General features: G+C 36.3%; 3 protein-coding genes across 4 annotated transcripts; all 3 read right to left on the bottom strand.

Moving 5' to 3' along the window:
* Positions 1-390: 390 nt before the first annotated feature.
* Positions 391-5,523, bottom strand: LOC18033155 (inactive leucine-rich repeat receptor-like serine/threonine-protein kinase At1g60630). Of its 2 annotated transcripts, XM_024189126.1 has the most exons (3): positions 4,583-5,103; positions 3,270-4,519; positions 391-1,329 (listed from the first exon to the last, which is right to left on the bottom strand). In XM_024189126.1, the coding sequence occupies exons 1-3, from the start codon at positions 4,600-4,602 to the stop codon at positions 671-673; spliced, it is 1,929 nt and encodes a 642-aa protein (XP_024044894.1). In that variant the 5' UTR covers positions 4,603-5,103; the 3' UTR covers positions 391-670. The 2 variants fall into 2 exon arrangements, with proteins under 2 accessions (XP_024044894.1, XP_006420657.1); XM_006420594.2 differs by having other exon boundaries at positions 3,270-5,523.
* Positions 5,524-7,367: 1,844 nt separating this feature from the next.
* On the bottom strand, positions 7,368-11,324 carry LOC18032628 (TIMELESS-interacting protein). Its single transcript, XM_006420593.2, has 6 exons — positions 10,940-11,324; positions 10,698-10,820; positions 9,800-9,899; positions 9,032-9,150; positions 7,721-7,927; positions 7,368-7,573 (listed from the first exon to the last, which is right to left on the bottom strand). Exons 1-6 carry the CDS (start codon positions 11,273-11,275, stop codon positions 7,544-7,546), a joined length of 915 nt encoding a protein of 304 aa, XP_006420656.2. The 5' UTR covers positions 11,276-11,324; the 3' UTR covers positions 7,368-7,543.
* A 1,742-nt stretch (positions 11,325-13,066) lies between these two features.
* LOC18033225 lies at positions 13,067-18,264 on the bottom strand. Its single transcript, XM_006420591.2, has 6 exons — positions 17,267-18,264; positions 15,259-15,314; positions 14,902-15,132; positions 14,119-14,410; positions 13,833-14,029; positions 13,067-13,466 (listed from the first exon to the last, which is right to left on the bottom strand). The coding sequence occupies exons 1-6, from the start codon at positions 18,161-18,163 to the stop codon at positions 13,313-13,315; spliced, it is 1,827 nt and encodes a 608-aa protein (XP_006420654.1). The 5' UTR covers positions 18,164-18,264; the 3' UTR covers positions 13,067-13,312.
* Between the last annotated feature and the right edge of the window lie 85 nt (positions 18,265-18,349).

Genomic DNA, 18,349 nt, shown 5'->3' with positions numbered 1-18,349 from the left:
AGTATAAAATTAATGAAAATATAAGGATAATTATATTAGGGACATGCATGAAAACAAAATAAAATCTCTATTATTGTCTATAATTGATAGTAAAATAAGGGGTATAAATGATTTTTCCTAAGTTTGACCGGGCTGCCTTGCCGCAGGTCCGCCACTGGTTAATTGCTTGTGTCTGGCTTTAATTATCAGGTTGAACTCAAACATCCTCGGTTAAATTTAGTTCTTGGGATCAATTAAAAAACTCAAATTTTAAGCATTTTTCTTGTCGCAGTCATCATTAACTAATAATAATAATAATAATAATAATAATAAAGGGTGGCTGATTGTTGAAAATAATGTCACAGGAACAAAAAAAAATAACAATCTAAAAACAAGCTAAGTATAGGCACTTATAGACTAAAATGTTAAATTTATGACAAAGACTCGAACTAATAACCTCGACATTGTTTAAGGACACCAACGTAGCATAGCAAGCTGGATATAGAGAAGCGGCAGTAGTATTCAACCTTGGTAGTTGGTCAACTGCAAAAATCCGGCTAAAAAGTGAAAATAAGAAAAATCTTTGAAAAAATTTACACCAAAAGATCTACAAAATTCAGTTCACTAATCAAGATACAATTGAAAAGAATCGGAATTAATGAATTTTGAAGCCGCCATATAGACTAAGCAATCATATGCTCAAATGTTCTTCTCTGGGTAAGCTCTGAACTGTATCGGACCACCTCCCCGGCGAATGGTCACTGCTGTTGGACGACATTTGAGCCTCTGCCCTTGAATCTCTGATCATCTTCGAAACCTCCCTCATTACAGGACGGTTCTCCGGGGCAAGCGAAACACAAGCTATCGCGATGTTCAATAGGGCCTGAAGTTTCTCCTCGGATGCCTCGTTACTCGAGGGAGGGTCGTCTCCGGATTCAGTTTCTTCTTCACGAACTGACCGAACCCATCTAGGAATGTCCGAACCATGTTCCAGAACAAGGTCTTGGAAGGGAGTTTTCCCAGTTAAGAGCTCCAAGAGCAAGACGCCGAAGCTGTAAACATCAGCTTGTTGGGTGGGTTGTTTCCAGATTTCACGGCATTCAGGGGCTTTGTAGAATAGGGAAGTAGCACTTGGTTCTTCAACTGAGTCGGGATTTCTAAATGAACCGAGACCGTAATCAGTGAGGCAGGACTCAAAGTCAGCTCCTAGCAACACATTGGAGGATTTCAAGTTCCCATGTGTTAAGCCAGGGTTCTGGTGAATGTAGAGCAAACCACTCGCCAAGTCCTCAGCTATTTTGAGGCATGATGTCCAGTGAAGAGGCTTTCCACCACCCGAAGTCCTTGTTCCTGTCATAGTAGTCAAAGAATATATATATGTCAACACATTAAACAAGGACATTTGCTCCTATAATTAATGTGCCTCGGCAAAGGCTGGAGAAATGTCCATGTGTAGTCCATGCATCTCAACAGTAGTCGATTCAAGTCCACACATCATTTTTTTTTTAAGACAACAAGTAGCTTGTCACAAGGTTATTAGGGTATCCAATCAGGAAGTCCCATGTGCGAGAATTGAAGGCAGAATGAAGGGAAAAATCAAAGCCAACCATATCCTCCAATCGACAATATGTCACTTTGATCACTCATTTACCAAAATACCACTTCTAGTCCAATGCCCAATCAAAAAACGATCAATCCCTTTACAAAGTCTCGCTTAAAATTACACAAAACCACTTTATTCAACCACATAATAACAAACTCATTTACTTCATTAATTTTGTCTTTGTGTATACTCGTACCATTTCTTTTGTTTTATAATAAAGAAAATTATAGTTGTTGCTATTAAATAGCAACTACAATTTTATTGTTATCGAGCCATGCAGGGTAGCCCAGGCTCTTCAATAATACCTCAAGAGAAGGCTCAAAATCAAGCCTCCGCTGGGGCTCTTTTATTTATTATCATTGATCTTTCAAAGATATAACTGAAAAGTAGTAACTAATAAGCAATCAAGCAGATGGTAAAGTATCGAGGAAGATATAAATTTTTGAACGGGACAACACTAACACGCCGAGGTCAGGGAAAGTAACACACTATGAGCTGTCAACGAAAAGCACACTCTTTTTTCGAGATTGGGATTTAATTTTGTATTAAATAAAAAAAAAAAAAAAGAATAGGGAAAGGGACGTATCCTCCTGATCCTCTTTTGTCTTCATTTACCTAAAAATCATCATATTGGATGAAACAAGGGAGTATTTAATTTACATATATGTATGTATTATATTATTATCACATAAGCACAAAGAAAAATTATAATATTAATAATAACAGCCACGGTAATCATGATTAAAGTCTCACTAATCTTTTATTAATAAATCTGCAGGCACTTTCTTTGATATATATGATTTGACTTGACACGTGGAAGCGAATCTAGCCTCGAAAGAAAACAACCAAGGGAAGTCCCATTACACATCACCACATGGGGTCAAAATATGTCACATCTCACATGGCTTCGTTTGAGAAACTCCACCCCAATTTCACAATGCCGTATGTTTTGTTTCACTTGGCAAATTTATAGAAATAACACAAGATTTTTTAATTAATTTATAAAAATGGCCCACTTTAAACTTTAGTTTAAAAAAATAATTTGAACAATAATACCCTAATTCACCATTGTCAACCCGTCTGTCTACCAGCCTCAACCTCTGATCTACCAAACATCAATTGTTTGACTCCCAACGATCGATCGACACTTATTTATGATCTTAATAGATTAAGAAAGAATCTTGATCAGCTATCACTAAATAAAATAAATTCTAAACATAAAAAAAAAATTACTTTAGTATCCATTATGTCCTAGTTAAATCTTTTAAAATAATCTCCATTAAATTTATTAAAACAGTACTTATATTACAAAAGCTCACATTTTAATTAAAAATAAAAATAAAAAACTCGCAATAAGGTTTTATTATTATTAAATTTAGCCTATGCTAAATCTATTAAAACAACCTACTTAAACTCATAAACCTATAAAAAATTTAATTGTCGATGGAGACCTATCTACTAGTGGTTGACAGTCTATTCAGCTTTCACAGTTAATCTACCATCATTACTTCCAACATCGTTGTTCAAATAACTCTTTTTTAGATACAAAAGTGAAAAAGGACATCTAAGTTAAGCTATTTTTATAAACGGCACCTATTTTTGGGCTCATTTGAAAAAAATTTCTTAATCAATCGAAAGAATGAAAATAAAAAGATAAAAAGGGGTCGAGTGGCAAGACAGCACATACCGTGAATAAGAGAGAAGAGACTGCCGTTGGGGAAATAGTCATAAACAAGCAATCGCTCCTCCTTTGCCTGGAAATAAGCCCTGAGGGGGACAAGATTGGGGTGCCTGAGTCTCCCAAGAATGTCCATGTGTCTTCTGAATTCTTCAAGCCGCGGGTACCTTGCATCTTTAAGCCTTTTAACGGTCACGATGAACCCTGATTCCAACACAGCTTTGTACGTACTCCCTATCGTACCTCTCCCCAATGTCTCGGCAGACGCCTTCAACAAATCCTCTAAGCTGTAACTCATCTGCTGATCCCCTGGTCCGCAGAACACCAAACTCCCTAGACCCTCCCCTTCCCATGAAAATTTCCCTCCACCGTCGCCCCCAGCATTGCCACCGCCCGCTCCGGAAGCCTCTCCCCTCTCCAGTCCTTCACCACCAACAATCCCTTTGCCTCTGACCTCACTGGATCTTCCCTTTTTGTTACGTTTTCTTGAAACCAAGCATACGTATAGCACAATACATATTAGAAGCAACAACGCTAACCCACCACCTACACTCGCCGCTATGATTTTGACCCTTTTGTGTTTCTTTGAACTTGGTTTTGTCGGGTACGCAGGGCTCAATGCAGGCCCAGGACTGATGCTCTTACATGGATTTTGAATCTGCTCGCCGCAAAGATTAATGTTCAGCAAGAACGAAGACGCATTAAACCGAACCAAAGCCGGGGTAACAGGAATCTGACCAGACAGATCATTGTTGGAAACATTGAAGAATCTGAGATTGGTTTGGTTGAAAGGAGGGATTGGTCCGGTGAACTTATTGTCTTGCAAATAAAGCATGTAGAGTCTCTTTAGATTGGACAGCGATTCAGGAATTGGACCCGAGATCTGGTTGTTGGCTAAGACTATGATTTTCAAACGGTGTAGGCTTGAAAGAGAACCCGGGAACTTACCGGAGAAGTTGTTGTCGTTGAGGTAAAGAGACTTGAGATTTACAAGGCCAAGGAGATTCGGGATTTGCCCGGATATTGAATTTCCTTTGAAACTCAAAACTCGAAGCTGGTCTAATTGGTTTATGATTTTTTCATCCAGAGTACCGGTTAAGTTCAAGTGCTCGAGAACAAGCTTTGTGACCCTGCCATTTAAGCATTCTTTGATCCCCTGCCATTTGCAAACATCACGGTCGCCGTTTTTCCACGATGAAAGACGGTTGAAAGGATCGAGTGATGACTTGAGAGACAAGAGAGCCTCTGTGTCACCTGATCTGACCAGTGGAATCTGAATGAGACAAGAGAGAATCAGAAAGACGAGAGGATAGTGATAGTACCTTGAAACCAGAGGTTCCATCAATGACTGTTGTAAGAAATTCTGATTTTGATCTTTGAAAACAACCCTTCTAAATCATTACTTCAGATCTGCTGCTACAACAACACATCCATCAACACTCTGTCGAGTCTACTGGGAGGAGGAGGGGGAGGAGGAGAAGAAGAATCTGGAAACCCTAGAAGCGGGAGCAGGGAGTCCATTGGTAAGCTATCTCGCAGCATTCACTCACATTGGTGCCTCAGGCGCTTGGTAATGGGTATCTATTTGTCTTGAAATTCTTGGGGGAAAAAAAAAGGAAAAAAAACTCACGGATACAGCGTAGTCTTCACGTGCACTCATCGCAGAACTTGCAGACGACAAATAATTCTTTCTTTTCTCCTCTCCATGATTGTATTGTATTGTTGTAAATACTTAATTGAACAGCAGAGCCAGAGCGCATCATTGAACAAAATAAAATATTGAAATTCTTGGACTGCTCAAGACCTTTTAGCTGGGTTTTTGCTCTTTTTTTTTTTTTTTTTTTTTTTTTCTTTCTTTGGTTAATGCAATTTATTCATTCGGTTCGGAGGAGCAGAGGCAAGGATTTTAATGCGTGATCTGTAAGGGAGCGAGAGTACTGTGTGTTTCTCTAAGCTCAGGAAATCGGTGAAAAAATTGAAGGCAAAAAGTGAAGAGGGCCATAAATGGAGGGTCCTTTTGGACCGAACCCGACACGTGTCGTTATTAAATGGATGCACACGTGGCAGCGGAGAAGGCAGCGTAACAAATGTGGTTGAGTTCACGTTAAGACTAAATGGGAAGAGGGAGTCTCCAGTCCACCGCCAACTGACATCAACAGCTGTCGATCTTGAAGTTGATGACGGGAATTGATGGCAGAATCCGTCGACATTGCCGGAAATCTTGCTTGGGTTAGAATTAGAAATCCGTCCTTCGATTTGTTTTGACTAACGTGGAACCTTGTACTTCGGTCGGTATACAATGTGTATCAAATAATATAATATAATTTAATATAATACAATGTGTATCAAATGCACCGAGAATGCACTTGTTTTCATCTCGATCAACATTGTGAAAATACAATAATTAGACCAATAGGTTATTGTAATAGATTCTCTTATGCATATCTAATTTTATTGTGATTGGTGTGATGAAATTCTTATGTATTTGAAAAAAAAAAAAAAAAAACTTATCTGAATCATAGTTTGTCTCATTAAACCCTTTTTTTTATAAAAATAAATCTATTATTTGATTAGGAAAATCATATTCGTCGGAGTCACGAACATCAACTGGACAAAAATTCATTCTACTATTTTCTCTTTGACCAAATTAGACAAAAATGAATTGCTCCCTTTTTCCTTTCACTAATTTTAGTAAAAGTAAATTTAATGAGACAGTGTTAAGCACGTCGAACACGACTATTATATCAAAAAAAAAATTGAATGCAATTAACGTGGTAGGATTCAAAGGTTCTTCAATCTCACATTCAATACGTAACCACCGTCCTCGATTTGTGACTAATCCCATATTGGTTAGGACTCTAGGAGTGTAATAATTTCACTCAAATTTCTTCCTATAAATATTTTACAACTCTTGTAATTATTCATTCAATAACAAAGCTTGTCGTCAATTACAATGTGCTTTCTTTTTGAACGTTTTGTTTCTACTTTAAATATCTTCTTTCTTTATGTAGTTCATCTATAACCATCAAAAGAAAACAAAACTTGTTTTTAAAGCTATTCATTTATAACCATCAAAAGAACACATAACTTTTTTTAAAGCTATTCATTTTTTTTTAATAATGTACTTCAAAATCAATATTGTTTGCACTAGCACCCCCATAATGTAGTTAATTGAAATTAAGATATCTAAAAACATGAAGTGGGAATATAATATGGGATTTAATTACTTGATTGTGCAATTGAGTGAAATCCGAATGATTTAAAATAAAAATGAGAAATTGGAAATCAAAATACCTTGTTTATTTAAGTCGTAGGAATCAGAATGGGAAAGGATTCCATTCCCATTGATATATTTACTTTGTTTTGGAATTGGAATTTAAATGAGTTAAATTATTACAAATTACTAAAAAGTCTTTAATTAACTATTATCATAATTATTATTTTATATTTTTATTATTATACTTATTCTTGTTCAAAAATTATTTTCATTAATAACAATCTATTCTAAAAAAATCAAAATTAGAATAAAAAATCATCATCATCATCAACAAAATAATAATCCATTTCAAAATTAATAATAATAATAATTGAAATCGAAATCATCATCATCAACAACAATAGCAACAAATCATCATTGTTAGAGCGAAACCATGACCATTGGAGATGAAAGTGAGGAAATTGAAACGAAATCAGCAACTAACTATTGCTCCACAGTCGATGGAACCAATAGTGATGAAGACGATGGTTGATTTTGGCAATGACGGTGATGGAAGTGGCTATGATGGCGTTCAGTTGGGGACTTCCATGCAAGAGAGTATAGGTTTTTAGAGATTTATTGTTTTTCCTTTTGATTTTTGATTATCTATATTTTTCATTTAAAGAAAATTATTTTGGGAATATTAAAATGTTAATGGGAATAGAATTGAGATCTTTTGGAATGGAAGCCTGATTCTCATCCCCATTGAGAATCAGTCTCCTATTCCTCAGTCCCAAATTGGGGGTGAATTCCCAGTTTGGCAAGTACGCACACCATGAATGAAATTGCTAATAAATTCATGTTAGAGCAAGCTATTATTTTAGTCTTTTACAGTTACATAATTGCTTGCGTGTATTATAGAGATTCTATAAAGGACCAACTAAAATAGGCTGCGTTTCCTCTTGCCATTATACATGGGTTGGCTTACAAGTAGTGATGGCTTTTGGGGTCCAGCTGTATACTCGTGTCTTGCCCTCTGAAAGCTTTACATAGATTTAAGGTTTATCGAGCTACTTGCTGCTTCTTTTTAATTGTCTAGTGGTGATGAGTGCCATCTCTAGAAATCATTAGCAACTATAAGCAACTTGTTTGAGCAATGTCTAGATTTCTTCACAATAATAGCATCAGATTCTTCACATTAGAGTGCCAAAATGAAAATTAAAAAAAACAAAAGGAGTTATTAAAGACGTGACAATCAAGATACTTGTAATTGGCGAGCTCGAGCAGCAGCTCTCTCTAATGCCTTCAACCTGTTAGCTTCCATGCGAGCTCTTTGTTCTTCTGTGACATGAACTTCACTGGAGCGGCTACCTTCATTATTTGGAACTTGTTTCGGTGATCCTTCTTCACATCTTTCAGTAGAAGGTACATTGGTAGCAGCCTCGTCACCCTGCAAGGCCTGAGATGATTCCTGTAGTTATGACATTAAAACAGTTTATATGACTTTAGTATTCAGAAGTGGACAGCCATCAAGTCACAGGGAACAACTTGAAGATACTGCATATAAAAAGGTGCTACATCAAGAACTACAGGAGCATAACCGGGCCAGCTTCTGGGTTGGAGATGCTTTATAATTAAAACTTCTCAATTTGAGTTTGCTTAAGGATTAAGCACCAAGTTAGCTACTAACAGTGGGGTATAAATGTTGAAAGATCAACAAAAGGTAAATTCCAGCAAACAAAAATTCATTCCTCCAAAAAACTCTTTTGCCCATATGAAAGCAATCAATTAAGCTATCACACACTCATATCATGCGAAGTAAACCACCAACACACTGTATTTGCCTTGAGCAGCGAATGCAAACATGAGCCTTTTCTTTTAGAGCAATTCAAAATTTTGTAAGACTGAGAGCATATCTAGATTACCCCTACTGGACCCCACCATTAGGCATGCATGATAACAGACAACATGAACTACAAACATTTGATATAAATTCTTAGAACATGCAAAATCCAATGTAATTATGACATTTTAACCATAATCAAATCCCTTGATTAATTTATGAAATTGATATCTTTGGAGAGCAGGTGGGGTGGCAATGACAAAAATCCCCACAGTGAGGGCAGAATAAACAGAAAGATGTTATTCAAAGCCCACAACCTAGTGCAAGTGTCAGATAACTAGGATATCACAAGCATCCTTACTGGCATCTTCTCCGTAAGGGCATTTCCTTTTTAGATTATGTGACAAGGTCAATAGTCATGGGCAACAAGATGAAAGGCATTGTCACAGTGATCCCTGTTAAATTGTCTTTCTATACCTGCCACCTAGTGATTGAAGCTAAAATATTTTGTTTGAAGAAGCCATGGAGAAAAAGTAAACCATTGTGAATGTATAAAAAGTAACCAGCATATGCAATTATGACAAATGATTTGAACTGTTTCCTTATGTCTAGAGAAGGTGCTCTTCAGCAAGAAAAAAACTCATGTCAATTTAGCATATTTTCTGCTGATCAACTACAGAAAGCAGAATTAAAGAGAAAGAACCTCAAAATTAAGTTGGAAAAGATACTCACTTCAGTAGTAGTCCTATAAACCTCATTGAAAAGGTCGTTAAAATCATCAGCAGCATGGACATTTGAAGCCGGATCTTGTTGATGAGGTTGCCTCTCAGAACTCATGGCCTCAGCAGGCGCTGAAAGAAGAAAACACATAGAAAAAAATAAGAAAAGAAGAATACTTTGCTTTAATCCTTTAACAAACTGCATGTTGGGCAGCCTCATAGATTCGTTATCATAAAGAGCAATGTCAAGAGCATGTTTATGTAGATGGTAGCTTTAAGAGGGGGCAGTTTCAATCCCTTGCCAACTATAATGCATAGATATATAAACAAACACAATGGGGGATTAAATCTAGTTGCACCATGGGCATTTATAAGAGGTACTTGAAGCCCAGACCCAGGTCAAATAACAGGCCCTATCAAATTTCAGGTTGAGTCCAGCAACAATTTCCTACATTCAAGAGCAGAGGAATAATGTGACAAAGACTGCTATATATCTAGGGCCTTTATCATTTGAGCAGTTAATGTAATTGTGCGATTGGTTAACATTGCAGACTGATATATGTGCTGACATCTAATTAAAATTATTAGCAAAAACATACTAAATAAGATTCATTTCTAAGCTTAGCGGACCATTTAGGAGTTCTGTTGAAGCCTAGTTAGAACAATATACCATCTTCTCTTTACTAAAGAATCGTACTTTTCTATCTTGTGTTCCAAATATTCTCTCACAGCCTACCATTCTGGAAGCAAGAAAAACTAAACAGATATAACTTTCAAATACCTTGTTCATCAACTGGACCATCATGTTCGACTGCAGCTTCATGCAATTTTGTAGGATCCCCTCCATTTGCAACTCGGTCCCTTAAATCTCTAATACACATCTGCCCAGGGATGTGAAAAATGAATGATTGAAATATATATATATATAAACATGTGTAAGTGCTAGAATGCCGCAACATGATTCAAAATTTTGAACTTATTATTATTACTGACTCAAGTTAGCAAAATTTGATGAATGTGGAATATTCAGCAAATTAATGATATTCCAAATTTTGCAACAGAATTGACGAAATATACTCACACTGTAGTCAGTCATGCCAGATTATCCTCTTTTGAATGACCTCTACCCAAGCAGACAGCCAATAAAACCTCTTTCAACCAACATTTTATGGATATATTTAGAACCATGCCACCATGTAAAAAGTCTAGTTAGATTAGGATTGGGTTTGATACTGTATATCACACCAAACAGTCCTCCATGTAAAATCATTCTAATAATTAACTTATCATAATGTCCTCACCATGGTGTTATCCAGATAAGGATCTCAATTCTAATAGGTTTGCTCAAAAAACAGAAAACACTCCTCCTAAACGGTTTGATGTAAAAATAACAATCACCTGAACTGCGAGAATATGAAGCCACGTTCATAGTGATTTGACTTAACCATCCTATTGTGGACACGCTACTGAATCTTGCATTTTGATGTAACAATTAATCAATCCTTATGCGCGGGACCAAATTAAACAAAATCAAATCATCCTGTTCGTAGAACAATAGGGTGCACATGCATCAAAATACTTCAGTAAAACATTAGTTCTTTAGTGACACCCTCAACCCCATGTCATTCTTTTAGCATCACAACCACATTCAAAGCATCTTTGAGAGAGACCCGACGAACCTTTACGCGTCTGGAGGCAGCAACTTGTTCCACCTTGCTTACAAAATGATCAAACGAGTAGTAAGGCAGCAAATGGGAGTGCCACTCACTGTATAACCCGATTAAGTGCCCCAAATCACTCACCTACAAGTAATGAAATTTCGACAACTAGAAAATATAAATAGGAGGCAGCAGGGTATGACAATTTAATTTTCTGTAACATTTCAGAAGGATTAAAGAAGGGGCAGGATGGTAAATTTCACCTCGTGACCGCGGCCCCGGTATTTGAAGGCGCGAGGGAAGTGGCGGAGGACGAAACCGAGGCCGTCGTCGGAGAGAAGAAGATCAGGGGTTAGCTTTGGGCGGCTCCTTGGCAACTTCTTCGGTTTTTCTTTGACTCCACCGATTGCACTTTTAGAAACACTAACGCCGCCATCGCCTACGCCACTGCCGCCGCCGCCGCCGCCGCTGGCGGTATTGTTGGAAGGGAAATTAGAATTTGATGGGGCTGAGGATGATGATGATGGACAGTCACGCGACCAGTGGCCTGGCCTTCCGCACTTGAAGCAACCCGTTGGCGCTGCTTTTGCGTTCTCCATCTCTCGATTTCTCTCTCTTCCTTTCTCCTCTTTGTTACGGTTACGTCAGATTGATTTTTGGAATTGCAGTTCATTCTTTTCTTTTTCTTTTTTTTTTCACTCTCAATTTTGGCGGGAATAAAAGGAGGGAAGTGAATTTGGCGGGAATGTATCTGTAGGGGAAATTTTTCACAACCTCCCCTTATATTTGAAAAAATGCCCCTTTTAATGACGAAGATGCAGAAATTGTCAGGCTCGTAAGATAACTTCTAACTTTTGTTTTTTTAATAAGGGTAATTTTTAAAAACCTCCCCTGAGGTTTGGGCTTGTTGCAAGTAGATGGTGAGAATTGATTTATTTGTAAAAAATCCCCTACCGTCAGTTAAGTTTAACATTGACCGTTAGTTGACCGTGCAAAGACAATATTACCCTTAACAATAGTTTGTAAACAAAAATAACTAAAAAAAAAACCAAAATTATTGGTGCAAAAAGCACAAACCTTATTTTTTGACAATTTTATCCTTGTCAATTCTAAAAATTTACAATATCATAGGTAAAGATTATGACTATTTCATTTTTAAATTTTTAATTTTATCTTTCTTGTAGGAATTTTAAAAAAATATCAATAATTTAAAGAGGATTTTTTAATTTTTTAATTTTAACTTTTTTATAGGAACTTTAAGAAAATATCAATAATTTAAAAAAGGTAAATAATTAATAATTTTGGTTTTTTTTTAGTTATTTTCGTTTATAAACTATTGTTAAGGGTAATATTGTCTTTGCACGGTCAACTAACGGTCAATGTTAAACTTAACTGACGGTAGGGGGTTTTTTACAAATAAATCAATTCTCGCCATCTACTTGCAACAAGCCCAAACCTCAGGGGAGGTTTTTAAAAATTATCCTTTTAATAATTATTTATTCTTTTTTTTAAAAAAAAGAAAGTATGCCTTTCGATTGATTAGCTTAAGAACAAGTACATAATCTCCGGTGAAATTTCATCCAACCAAATTACAGTTTTCTTCTTCTGCAAAGCTAACTTTGCTAATGAATGAGCTGCATAGTTACAATCTCTAGGGGAATGTTGAGCTTTGAAATTCTGCAGATTTTCCTGAATGTCAGAGATCAACCATCCAATTTCAGTTAAGCTACTGGGCTTCTTGTTGATTAAGTCAATAACTTCCAATGAATCCGATTCAAAAATTCCAAAAGTAATATTAGCTTTTTCAGCCACTTGTAGGCCCCACTCCATAGCTGTTGCCTCCGCCATTGCCACACTACCAGGAAGCCTCAAACTTTTAATCGCAGCTGCTCTGCAGTTTCCCTCTGAGTAAATTCTAAATTTATTTATTTATTATTATTATTTTTTTGCCATACCTTCGCCAAGGTTAAAAGTCAAGGGATTAATTGAAAAGTAAGTTCTTCAAGGCAGCTTCTAACTTCTTATTGTTTGCATAAATTTTACAGAATTAAGTGTACTGTGTAAACTAATTTTCATAAGAAATAAAATCTTCATGAGAGTTAATTAAGCCCTTTAAGCTAACATTGAGATAGATGAACTAATTAAGCTCATAAGCTGTGCAAAGCTATGAGGATTACTAAAGATGAAGTTGAGATCAAAGAAAAAGGTTGGATCCACATTAAGTGACCAATTTGTAAGATCCACCTATACAAAGATGTCTATTAAGGAATTCTTTTGTCAAATAGTTATGGGTGAAATTAGCTTAAGTTCTATAGCAAAAAGTAAGAAATGATATTCAAAATCATAGTTACATTAATTTTATTATAAAAAAAAAACAGAGGGTGAAGGAATAGTTCTTTATGATTATGCATATAAATTACTATCTTTATATTTCCCTTTTCCCATTTCGGAACACACCTTTACTCGCGGCTTGATAATCAAAGTGTTCATATATATATATATATATATATAATGTACAAAAATATGGCGGCCAACTCAGGTCCTGCCCCGCTTTTATAGAACTTAAATCATTTCTATTCCTATGTATGTGTATGTTATAGAAAATGGCACCACTCGGTCCCCTCCGCAGCCGATAGTTAAGAATTCATAGACCAATCATAACTCTGATAAATGATATTGACAGGACCCCCATCATCCAGTAGATGTGTCAAAAGACCTGCTTTTGTCGCATCCAGATAATTGATGCTCCACTTCAATATTTCTTTTTCCTGTCCAAAATCTACATTGAACCTATAGCCAAAGAAATGATAAGTTACGCACAATATTAGGTAAAACTCGTCTTTTAAAAATCGGCTTGTAAGGAGACTTACAATTTGATTGAAAAGAGACAATTCATATAAATATTTGCACTTCAAAAATGCTACTTTGCCAGGGGAAATTTTTCCCCATTTTCCCGGGCAAGGCAGATTGTTAAGCACACAGTTTTGGCAGAGTAGATATTTGGTTTGTTTCGAAAAAAAATTTAAGGCAAATTTCCCCAGGAAAAGCAGCATTGCTGTGTGCACTTTATAGTGTTACTACTGTAGGCTTTTCAACCATTAATGTTAGTGCAAAGGGGGTGTATACACAAAAGGAACCTGAGCATTAACCACTCACCACTTAATGATCCTTGTGAGATAAACTGTCCTCTTTTCCAAATTCACCTCCATTCCACCACTCTGGAAGAACTCCCTGCTGGCAGATCTCAGTTCGGCTTCAACTCCTTGAGCTGAGAAAAATCTCACTGTGGGACTCGACCTTGTTCCATTGCATAGCCCAAAATGGATCAGTGGATTCACTTTCAGAGGACAGAGCTGCATGCCATTTCATAAGTTGAAACGTTTTAAGCACAAGACGACTGCTCACCGGCGTTCATAAAAATAACTAAGAAAAGTAAGTTTACCTCCAGGCGCTTGTCGCCAGAGCCAAAGGGTTTGGCCAACGAGTAGGTATCTCTGCGATTGTTTCTCAGGATCCCATTCTTTATTGTAGACAGGGAGTAAGGATAGCCTCCGACTACATATTGAAAATCTGAAAAGAAGGATTTTCGATCGATTACTCCTTCCGGATGGCCTACTCTAATTATCGCGTGGATGACCATCGCATTGTATAAGTTCAAGAAGAAGGCCAACTTCTCATCTGGCGACAGTTCAAATAGGTTCACCCTTTGAAGGTCGCTAGCCAAATTAACGTATCTACATTCACCAATATCGAGAAGGTAACACACAAGTTTAGCACTAATAAAAACATAGAACGTGAGATAACTATAATAGTTTATACACATTGGAGAAATATGATGATATATACTCCATAAGCTAATGTTGTTATAAAGCTATGGATGCAGATACTGTCAGTGCTGAATCATAGATTTTAATAGCTGCTTATAATTCTATTAATTGCTAGTTATGAATCAATATCAAGCCTCAAAGTACTATTATAGTATTATACTTGCATCTGATCTTTTACGCAGGCATTATTTTATCCCACATATGAGCATATCTTACAAGTCAATCACCCTCATCCTTTATTGATGTCATTTTATAGTAAAATAACATCACTTGCTGTTCTGTTTATTCCTACTCAATTTTCTAATGTCATTTCTGTTTATTCTTGCCATGTTTTGCTTTTACAACAATAATAATAATAATAATAAAATTATAGCAGCGAGAAGATAAGCCAGTAATACCTCCTGAACTCCTCACTTTTGCTGATGGCTGCATAATCAACATGGCGCCTATCATCGGAGGCATAAGCTTCTAGTATCGCGGACATTATCTTATTAAGCCTTTGGCCAACGAAAACAGCAGGCTTTGGTGCTGTATCATTTGTAGCTACCCGAAAATTGTAGCATTTTCTAATATATGGTTCATGCTCAAGAAAACGATAGAAATGGTTTTCATCTTCAAATTCATTTTCCCTGCATCAAAATTTATATGTAAGTAAATAAGTTACATGAGGGGGAAAAAAAAAAAGAATCATAGTACCATATTTCATATTGACTGTCCAGCTATACATTAGTTATGTGATAGAGAAATGTTCTTACCCAAACACATGATGGATGAAGTGCTTCCTGCTAAGCTGCTTCCCAATCTCAACTGCCTGCAAGAGTGCAAGTTTTGTCATTTAGAATTCATTTGCATCAATGTATATAATTTAAGAAACGTAGAATTTTTTTTTTAAAGTAATAATCTAAGCAGAGAAATGCTAAACGAGAATTTGTTATACGGGTCTCTGAGTTTTTAATGTTTCTTTACTGGGTGGAGGATTGAATAAAATTTCAAAGGCTTGATTCAATTAAAACAACTTTTTACTTAAAATTTAAAAAAAAAAAAAGTGTTGTAAGAACTGAAGAACACACGTCCAGTGGCGAAAACAGTTAAACATGACTTTGTTACGACCAAGCTAAGCTATAATGAAGAAAACATGAACTAAAATAGGCTGTAACAATATATCAAAAAAATTTGAGGAGGCAGCAGTGCAGTGGTGCAGTGGTGGGGATCATAGTGGTGAAAGCATAAAATACTATGGGGTATAACACAATTATATAAAACTAAAGGAGTTAAACACAAAATTTTAACATATATGATAAAATTTCAATTCAAACCTTTTTTTTTGGTTTAGAAAATTATAATTCTGCCTCTGCATACGTCAATGCTAAATTTCAGTGCCTAGAATTACAAAGTTGACTAGTTGAGGGTTGAATAATTTAAATGAGAAAAATACTTTTCAGCTTACGATTTTATGCAAGTTGAAATTTTTTAAATTAAAAATTTTGAGTCAGAAATCCCAACCCTTTAAATAAACAAACGACATCCGCTCATTTTCACTTAATTATTTTAATATTTCATAGATTTGGTTAGTTGTGCAAAATTCATTGACTATTTTTATGTCAACTTCGCACTTTACTCCTAATTCCACCTCGTAGAAGAAAATAAACAATTCTTCATGAAATTTTTTTGGGGCTATATCAACTTTAAAATAAAATAATAATAATATGGGAAAGTAATATTTGGGTCGCAATTAATAAAAGCCTACAAAATGTTCAATTGCTGCTTTCTTACGGAATGAGTGAGAGAAGGGAGGGGACCCTCAATCAAGAACATCTAGAGCCCTTTTCATAATTCATTGAGTTGGTCTAACTAATTAAAAACAAAAGAAGAAAAATGTTGTCTATTCAATCACTATTTTGACCCTCAGAAATTACGCAACATAATAAATTGCGAAAATCACGGGAAAAAAAATTTAAATGTTCGGAGAAAAATCATCCAAAAAAAAAATTCTTAATTAAAGTGAAGACTCAAGACTTAAATGAAAAAGGGTTACTAATATTAAATTAATGGAATCAAAATTTTACTTATGTGATATTAAAAAATAATAATAAAGAAATTGTGTTTTTGTGAACTTGGCTCCTTCCTATATGTCACTTTATTTCTCCTACACAAACACAATCAATTAAAATACAATAAATAAATAAACAAATAAATAAATGCACTTCCATCCAATATATAATGGGCTAGTACTCGACAATTAAAAACAAATCATTTATATATTCTCATTGCACGAGGTGCCTATCCGCTCTCATCATATGCCATGCGTGTTCGCCATCATTAATGTTTGTCAAATATCCATAATTCTATAAAGCGCATAAAGGGTATAAATGTACAAAAGAAGAATAACGGCACTTTCATGGTTTAACAAATTGATCATAGAGATGTGTTTGTTTGAAAAATAGCTATACAAACTTTTTCCCGTGATTATTTTTGTACTATTTATAATAACAAAAAATGATTATTTCTAAAATAATGAATTTATGCGATTATTATAAAAACAAGGATTCCTATAATTAATTTGTCAAACCACGAATTTTAAATTATATAAATATTTGTCGGAAATTTCTTGGATAAACCAAATATGAAACGACCGAGAAAAATCATAATAATTTAATAATTAAGAAGAAATTTGATTTAAAAATTTCACCGATGCAGTTATGGCAAGTCAATTAATAAGAAAATGACCCTAATGAAAGACGAGAATTAGAGAACGAAACGCACCTTCATCCTATCGCACTTGAAGTGGTGAGTAAGCACATCAACCATCTCGCTCCCAGAAAAGCAATTCTTAACGATCTTCAACTTGATCAGACGGTCCTGGATCGGCAATCTCTGCCTCAGCAACTTGACACTAAGCAACATCTCGTCCATCGATTCTTCCTCCTCATCATCGTCATCGAAACCATAGAGCGGCGGTGCAGGCGCATCACCGGAACATTTCCTCCCCAACATCTCCCTAAACCGCTCGTCGAACGTGCCGCTGTTCCTCAGCGAATTCAACGCCACCAGTCCTCCGAACAACTTGTCGTTCAAAAAAACCCGCGGCACCTGCGAGCTTCCGGTTCGTCGAATCAGCTCTTTCTCGCGCGGCGGGAAAACGTCGACGTTTATCTCCACGAACTTGAGTCCTCTCTGTTTGAAAAATCTCCTCACGGCGGTGCAGTCTCTGCAGTTCGATCTCGAGAAGAAGCTTATCCGTCCTTTAATCTTTTCATCTCCTTCTTCTCCGTGGCTTTTGAGTTTTACGACCACTTTGAGTCCTGATATGTTGAACTGAGTCACCTCGTCCGGTTTGATCACCGTCGACCCCGCCGGCTCAGGCTCAGCCTCAGCCCGAGCATCGTCGAGAGAATTCAACTTCTTCACGATTGCGGCGGAGAAGTTGTTGCTTCGTTCGCGGATGAATTTTCCGAATTTGAATGAGTAATTACCTGACGGAGGAGAAGAAGAAGGAGAAGGAGGCAACGCAAACAAACCAGCTGGCGCCTCTGGCTTCGGCAACTCCGAATGAGGTTCGATTATCGCCATATGACGACGATCACCATCATGATCGTGACCGTTGATTTTGTTTACTCCGTCGTCTCCATTTGGAGTCGATGAATCAATTTCCATAACCATTTCTGTTAAACTGCAGTCACAGGAGAAATTGTGAGAATATAAATTAAAAAGAAAAAGAGATTCAAACTTGAGAGTGGTAGCGATGAAAGCGGAGAGATTTTATGAAGGAGAATATACGGAGAGATTTCATATATATATATGACGAACATAACAAGAAGAGGTCAAAGACGTGGAGACAAACAATAA

The sequence above is a fragment of the Citrus clementina genome, unplaced genomic scaffold (assembly GCF_000493195.1).
Source record: "Citrus clementina cultivar Clemenules unplaced genomic scaffold, Citrus_clementina_v1.0 scaffold_9, whole genome shotgun sequence".
Lineage (NCBI taxonomy): Eukaryota > Viridiplantae > Streptophyta > Magnoliopsida > Sapindales > Rutaceae > Citrus > Citrus x clementina.
Note: the sequence above shows the minus strand (reverse complement) of the source record. Positions and strands in the feature narration are given on the sequence as shown.

Bases quoted from the DNA above. Each gene is read 5' to 3' on its own strand.
- LOC18033225 (XM_006420591.2), bottom strand. From the start codon at position 18,163: ATGGTTATGGAAATTGATTCATCGACTCCAAATGGAGACGACGGAGTA. The intron at 15,133-15,258 runs GTAAGAACATTT...ATTTTGATGCAG, and splicing joins TTCATCCATCATGTGTTTGG to GGAAAATGAATTTGAAGATG. The intron at 13,467-13,832 runs GTGAGTGGTTAA...CTTTGGCTATAG, and splicing joins CTCACAAGGATCATTAAGTG to GTTCAATGTAGATTTTGGAC.
- LOC18033155 (XM_006420594.2), bottom strand. From the start codon at position 4,602: ATGGAACCTCTGGTTTCAAGGTACTATCACTATCCTCTCGTCTTTCTG. The intron at 1,330-3,269 runs GTATGTGCTGTC...CTACTATGACAG, and splicing joins TCTCTTCTCTCTTATTCACG to GAACAAGGACTTCGGGTGGT.
- LOC18032628 (XM_006420593.2), bottom strand. From the start codon at position 11,275: ATGGAGAACGCAAAAGCAGCGCCAACGGGTTGCTTCAAGTGCGGAAGG. The intron at 10,821-10,939 runs GTGAAATTTACC...CATTACTTGTAG, and splicing joins ACCGGGGCCGCGGTCACGAG to GTGAGTGATTTGGGGCACTT. The intron at 9,151-9,799 runs GTATTTGAAAGT...TTCTTCTTTCAG, and splicing joins TGGTCCAGTTGATGAACAAG to CGCCTGCTGAGGCCATGAGT.